At 40.4% G+C, this 7,306-nt stretch overlaps 1 protein-coding gene across 1 annotated transcript; it reads left to right on the top strand.

The window, feature by feature from the left end:
• The first annotated feature begins 3,675 nt into the window (after window positions 1-3,675).
• LOC123427235 (protein disulfide isomerase pTAC5, chloroplastic) lies at window positions 3,676-6,211 on the top strand. The gene is made up of 6 exons (XM_045111232.1): window positions 3,676-4,530; window positions 4,879-4,974; window positions 5,083-5,172; window positions 5,290-5,518; window positions 5,677-5,714; window positions 5,820-6,211. The coding sequence occupies exons 1-6, from the start codon at window positions 3,937-3,939 to the stop codon at window positions 5,919-5,921; spliced, it is 1,149 nt and encodes a 382-aa protein (XP_044967167.1). The 5' UTR covers window positions 3,676-3,936; the 3' UTR covers window positions 5,922-6,211.
• Window positions 6,212-7,306: the final 1,095 nt, after the last annotated feature.

Here is a 7,306-nt window from a genome sequence, read left to right on the forward strand (position 1 = left end):
CCTATTGCTCCCACTTCTCATGAATAATCTTGTGTGCTCGAAAACCTTCATGGCGGAAGATAATACCTCGAAGAATGATAGCATAGTGGCCTAGGGCTGCCGTTTCAATGGCCACCACAAACTCAGCATAGTTGGAGACAATGCATATGGAGTCGACATGGAGATCAACAACGAGGACCAAAGCTTTGTTGTGCTTCTAGCGTTGCTAGATAGACGAGGTTGTCGAAAATGACCGTGAAGGCACCAAGATACTGGCCTTGCTTCTTCCTACAGAATGTCGTTGCTGCACCTCAGGTTCCAGCTCTAGCGACGCCACCATCATAAATTCATGCTCAGCCGGAGCTAGTCAACACGATCTTGGTGGAGCAATCGCATACAAGTCTCTGAATCATACATGCATACACCTTGGCGTTGCACGCGAACAACCAACTTACGAGGATAAGAAAAGGCGAACGATCAAAGGGGGTACAAAATGGGCCAAGGGGCAAAACCATTCTAAGTATGTGTCACGGACACTTCGTACCGCAACAGGCGGGCAGAGCTATATCTCGCTTAAAATGAGACCTAACGTGCTTTCGCGTCATCCTGTAGGGGGATGGGTGGTTCTCTGTTTTTTTTCATATATTTTTTTAACTTTCTCTACACTTTGAAATATTTTAAAGAAATATATTACAAAAAACACTTTATGTAAAACATCTGAAAAAAAATAGCCAAGCATTCGAAAAATGTGAAATGTGTACAAAGAAAATGTTTGACATGTATAGACAAAAATACATGATGTGTGAAGAATATTGATCATGTATTGAAAAAATCATGTTTTTTCTAAAAGTTAAATAAGTATTTGAAATATGTTAATCAAGCATTTTATAATTTGTAATGTCTACATAAAAATGTTGACCATGTATTAAACATTTGTCAAGCTTGTATTTAAAAAATATTACTCAAGCATTTGAACAAAATTAATTGTGTATTAAAAAGAATTAACCAAGTATTATAACGTTAATCTTCTATTTAAAAAATGTTAATCCAGCATCTGAAGTATGTTAAAAATGTGTAGTCAAAAAATTGTAACCAGGCATTTAAAAAATGTTAAATGTGTATTAACAAATGTTTATCATGTATAGGAAAAGTTTATAAAAAGTTATATAATGTGCGTCCAAATTTGATCATGTATTTAGAAAAATGGTATTCATGCATTTGAAAAAATGTTAAACAATAATTTAAAAAATGGCAATCCAACATTTAGAAAATATTAAATGTACAGAAAAATTGTTGCCCAGGTATTAAAAAATATCAACCTTGTATCTAAAAAATATTAATAAAGCATTTGAAAATGTTAATCAAGCATTTAGAAAATATTTAATGTCTATAGAAAAATTGTTGCCCACGTATTAAAAATATCAATCTTGTATTTTAAAAACATTAATAAAGCATTTGAAAATGTCAATCAAGCATTTAGAAAATATTTAATGGGTATAGAAAAATTGTTGCCCATGTATTAAAACTGTGAATCTTGTATACAAAAAACATTAATAAAGTATTTGAAAATATTAAATATATATAGGATAAATGGTGTCCATGTATTAAAAATTGTTAGTCTTCGAATTGAAAAATATTAATCAGACATATAAACAACGTTAAATGTGTATAAAAATATTGTTCATATAAAAATGTTGAAATTGTATTTAAAAATATTAAACATGTATTCAAAAATGTTTTTAATGCTTAAAAAATGCAAAAGTAAAAAACCCAAAGAAATAAATTGAAACAAAAAAACTATGAGAAACAAAAATTAAAAAGCCTAAAAAAGCGACGAAGCAAGTGAAAAAAATGAAAACCGATAAGGAAACATACAAAACCAAAAAAAAATAAAATTTTGTAACAAAGAAAAAAGGGAAAACAAAAGAAAAATGTTGGTGAAACAAAAGGAGGCAAAGAAAGAAACATTGGAAACAAAAAAAAATGAAGAAAAGAAGAAAAGGAAATAACGGTACAAAACATAAATAAAAACTTAAAAATCCAAATAAAAAGATAAATAAAAGAAAAGAAGAAGAAAATATTAATAATGGGAAAAGAAGAGCGAGAGGCAATTTCCTATGCATGGTAGTAGCTGCACACCCTTTGGTATAAGTGTCTTTTTTGATATAGGAGGTGTCGGGTTTCAAAGGCATTGACACAAGTTCATTATTGTTGTATATGAATGACCTTTTTTCACTTTGATTTGTCTTTTTTGTAACCTTTTTGACACAAGTGTCTTTTTGTTCTGTAGAAAGAACGTTTCTCACTTCTCTCATTTTTTTCCTTGCCTTTTTTTGGCAAAATTGCATGTTTTCTTGTATGGCTGGTCCAAAACCATGATATTTTTTGTTATAAAATTATTTTTTATATTTCAAAGTAATTTATCAAATTAATTAGAGATAAAAATTGGGGCCATGTGTAGCTACCACCATGGGTAGTAATGTATCTCACTATGATTCTTATAAAAAGTATTTCACTATAAGCGAGATATAAAGGTTGTTTCCATTGGAGCCAACACATGTCGTGCCAATTTTTTTTTTGGGAAATCTTGCCCTCTTCATTCATCAAAATCCACGATCATAGGGACAAGGTTCGAATCATGAGGGTTGCCTAACCACACATGTCTATCTATTCCGCGAGATTGTGAGGCTCGAAATTAAAGTTCCTACGTTCATGTTTAAATGAGACTGAGCTAAACCTATTACAATAATTCAGAATATTTTTTGAAAATCCAAAACATTTTTTGAAAAATAAAAAACATTTTCCTAGTTTGAAAAACAATTTTTTTAAAATCCATAACATTTTTTGAAAATCAAGAAGATTTTTTTACTACTACCAGGCGTTCATTCTAGAGCCCCGCGGGCGGAGAAGCCAAGGTAAATAGCCCTAGCACGTACTTCCTACCCCAAGCCGTCGACGCACGCAACGTGTTCGACGGATTGACTCTTCCACACTTTTTCGCAAAAAAAAGAAGACTCTTCCACACGCAGTTTCACCGCGGACGCAGCCGTTGCTTTGCTTGCGACCCCCCCGCGCGACAGGCGCCGAAGAGGAGTTCTCTCCTTCTTAGGACATGTACAATGATGCTATCTTAAGAGTGCTACATAGAATAAATGATGAGGTGGATGAGAGAGAACTCGAAAAAAAGGCTTTGTCTTCTTTTATTTAAGAGAAGACAAGAGGTGATCTTTTAGTACAATATGTCTCATCATGTTTTTAGGAATAACTAATTATAAAAGATAAGGCTAAGGTCCTGTTTGGAACCATAATAGATTATGATAATATGAATTATGAAGATAGATTATATAATCTGGTTTATAAAAATAATCTAGGTGAACATGTTTGGAGGCCAGATTATATAAACTGTAATTCAGGTTTTACATTGCATAATGATATGTCTGCCCTCTGTTTAAAAAAAAAGGAGGGTGGCGATGGTATGAATGTAAGGGTCATTAACAATCCATATTCTGATTTTAGCTGGTGTAGACTAAATTATGAGTTTTTTACAATCTGTTCATCTAGTTTTTTTAATCTACACCATAGTCTGTTCCATTTAAAGACATAATGGATTATAAAAACTGGATTATATAATCTGGATGGTTCCAAACAGGGCTTAAAAGATGACCTATTATAGACTCTCTTTTTTATTATCTTTAAATTACATGAAAGATTTAAAATAAAACTATTTTATCAATCATTGTACATACCCTTATGCAAGTGCTCCATTAGGCCACAATACACTTTCGCTCGGGCCGCCGGCGCCAAGTGTAATTGCAGGTCGGTTGCGGTACCGTCCCGGCGCGCCCGAAATATCAACGGCCAACGCCGAGGGATATCCACTGGCCACTGGCCAGAGGCCACTGCCAATCTCCTCACCAAGCTCCACGCCACTTCCCTTCGCCCCCAGCCTCCACGACCATGATCATCACCACCCCCGCCTTCCCGTCCGTCTCCTCCTTCCACCGCCCGCGCCTCAGGCCCTACCCGCGCCGCGCCGTCCTCCTCCTCGTCCGGTCGGCCGCCTCCTCCTCCTCGTCGTCGTCCTCGGAGGAGCGCGAGGAAGCGCGGTGGCTCCGCGAGGAGCAGCGCTGGCTGCGGGAGGAGCAGCGGTGGCTCCGCGAGGAGTCGCGCTGGCGCGCCGAGCGGGAGGCGCTCCTCGCCGAGATCACGGCGCTCCGTCTGCGCCTCCGCGCGCTCGAGCCGCTCCCGCTGCCGCCCGCCGCGCCCCTGCCTCCTCCCGCCCCGGCGGCTACGCGCGCTGCTCCGCCTCCGCCTCCGCCTCCCCCTGCACCGTCGGCGCGCGTTGCTCCGCCCCCGCCCGCGCCCGCGGCGAGCGTGGCGCCCCCTCCGCCGCCCGCGCCGGCGCCGGTGGAGGAGGTCGAGGTGAGGAAGGAGGTGGTGGTGGTCGAGGAGAAGGCCAAGGCGAAGGCGAAACCGAAGGCCGGGGCCGGCAGCGGCAAGAAGCGGGCGCTGAGGGTAGGGAGCGAAGGCGAGGAAGTGCGCGCGATGCAGGTGAGCGTAGCCGCGGTCGCGCACCTCTCGTTTTGGCTAGGATTCGCCATGCACGACGTGTGGTCGAGCCGAACAGGACATGCTCTGTTCTCTTGACTGTTGGCAATGCCTACTTTCTGCCTAGCTACCCACTGCAACTTTGTGCAATCTGCTGACGCTCTACACTGTCAACAATGTGGCTGTGAATTAATGCACTTACGAGATAGTGATAGAGATTTATATTTGTGATCCAGAACCTGCTAATCAACTCGTTAGCATTCCATGACACTTCCGAAAAGAAAAATCTATGCACAAAAGATTGTATTCAGTGGTATGTAAGGAAATTCAAGTGTAGTGCACTTCATGCAGGAAGCCTTGGAAAAGCTCGGTTTCTACTCGGGCGAAGAGGACACGGAGTTCTCCAGCTTCTCCACCGGCACCGAACGAGCCGTCAAGACATGGCAGGTCAATATAATGCCCGCCCCATCATCACATTCGTCGACAGAGCTGTGCCTGTGCTAACTGCTATGCTAGTATAAAATTGCAGTACCGCATTACATTTCTTGTTTGCAGGCATCGATAGGGACTACGGAGGACGGGTTGATGACGTCGGAGCTGCTCGAGATGCTATTCACAGGACGGACCCAGGAGGATCTCAGAAAGGCAAGTTCAGAAATTTCAAGCCAGAGTCAGATTTCCAGTGATGTGGTCAAGACTCAAGACCACACATTGAGATCCTGATGTACACATCTGAGATTATACTTTCGTTTTTGCCTGTAGGAAGGCGTAAATGGAGCACTTGTTCCACCTGTAGCAGAAACTGCAGAGCTTCAGCAACCTGTGGTGGAAAAAATTGACTACAACAAGCACAGAGTGTACCTTCTCGGCGAAAACAGGTGGGAAGACCCGTCCAGGCTGACCAAGAAGGATAAACCGATCATCGGTTCTACTGTTTCGTCGACAAAGCAGTGCATCACCTGCCGGGGCGAAGGCCGCCTCCTGTGCCTAGGTACTGAAAGTCACTGCTTCTTTACTCTGTCTACATTCTTATCTAACTCCCAGCCTCCTGTGTACATAAGCAACTGCCATTTGCTGGAGTTATGCACTATTACTGTTAATCTTCTGTTATGTTGTGATTATTGATATAATCCTTCTTCATTCCTGCAGAATGCGATGGAACTGGTGAGCCCAACATCGAACCACAGGTACGCCAGAGTTCGTGTTGCAGAAATGCACCACGTTGTTTATTAATTAAACCTTGTTATTTCTTCTGCAATGTGTGTTTAAAAGTTAACTTCTTAAAAATGCAGTTCTTGGAGTGGGTTGGTGAAGACACCAAGTGCCCCTACTGTGAAGGCCTTGGCTACACCATATGTGATGTTTGTCAAGGGATTAAAACAGTGCACAGTTAAAGCAAAGGACTCATGAGTCATGACTCATGAGCAACATTCAGCCTTAGTTCAGCATCTATAGCAGCTTATATAGATGTTAACAAACTATTCCAGTTTTGTCGCAATATGCTTTCAAGTAATATAATCACACTGTCATACTACACTACGAAAATACAGTAGATGCATAGAGACCTAGGTAATACCTTTTGTTATGTACAATAGAAGATGGGGAAAATAACGAATGAAGCGATTGCTTTGTCAATTAAGCTTGTAAAATTGGCATGCCTTGAAAAGTTTCAGCATTCAACATACTTCCAGGAAGACGCATTTATATCTGCCCGCAAGTATTTAATCTTCAGCGAGCCTATGGGGGACTGGTGGTATTTCCAACTTGGTTGATTTTGCCATGCAGTTTAAGTGGGAAGCATACATAAAACATACTAGCTGCTAAGCTTGTACAGGTCATCAAGTTGCTACCATGAGAGATTGAGAGTGAACAGAGTTCTACCTTGTAGAATAGAACTTTTGATATGTGGCACTTAGCAGACTTGTAATCCTTTGCTGCCAGCACAGCACAAGGATGAACATTGCCTGCAAAGTATGACCAACAATGAGAAAACTACTGAGAACAGATGCTGATTTCCTGATGACAATTCTGGTAACAGGAGATAGAACATACAACATATTGATGGAGTTAGCCAAGCTATTACTGCTAAAGAAAAACGCTGTCTGCTTCTCACAAATGTTCTTTTGAATTTTCTTTTTGAATAATGCGTTGTTTGACTATACAAGGTAAAAATATATAATCTGCTGTTTCTGACTTTAAAGCAGAGAAGGAACAGAAATTGAGACAACAGTGATACCTTGTTCTAACAAGAGGCCGAGATGTCCCAAAAAAGAGAGGCAGGGCTGTTGTAGTGTTTACCTCTGCAACTGGAACTAAAATCATTTGCCAATCCAAATGCCTTTCCCTTTCAGATGCACTTCACATGCCATCTTAGATTCTGAATGCTGTGGCCAATGAAGGGCACATAGGCAAAGTACAAACCAATTTATTGAGAAAAAGAATCTACAAAGTTACCTCTATAAAACAAAAATGGCGAAGCCATTTTTCACTTCAAATATAATCCAATCAGTGAAACATTTCACCTGATCTCATCAAATCAGTCAATTCCTATATTGTACTCCCTCCGTCCCATAATATAAGAGTGATTTTGACACTAGTGTGTCAAAAATACTCTTATGTTACGGGACGGAGGGAGTAACAAAGTGGTGCATCCCATGCCATATGCTTGATGTTCATGCCAGATCTAAGGTTTGGCTCAAATCTTGAGAAGGGTAGTGATCCTATGTAACTGGGTTAATAATGACCCTGAAACTTGTTTATGAAGAGATTGCACAAGTGA

Source organism: Hordeum vulgare, chromosome 2H, assembly GCF_904849725.1.
Source record: "Hordeum vulgare subsp. vulgare chromosome 2H, MorexV3_pseudomolecules_assembly, whole genome shotgun sequence".
NCBI lineage: Eukaryota > Viridiplantae > Streptophyta > Magnoliopsida > Poales > Poaceae > Hordeum > Hordeum vulgare.

Bases quoted from the DNA above. Each gene is read 5' to 3' on its own strand.
- LOC123427235 (XM_045111232.1), top strand. From the start codon at position 3,937: ATGATCATCACCACCCCCGCCTTCCCGTCCGTCTCCTCCTTCCACCGC. The intron at 5,173-5,289 runs GCAAGTTCAGAA...TTTTGCCTGTAG, and splicing joins CCCAGGAGGATCTCAGAAAG to GAAGGCGTAAATGGAGCACT. The intron at 5,715-5,819 runs GTACGCCAGAGT...TTAAAAATGCAG, and splicing joins AGCCCAACATCGAACCACAG to TTCTTGGAGTGGGTTGGTGA.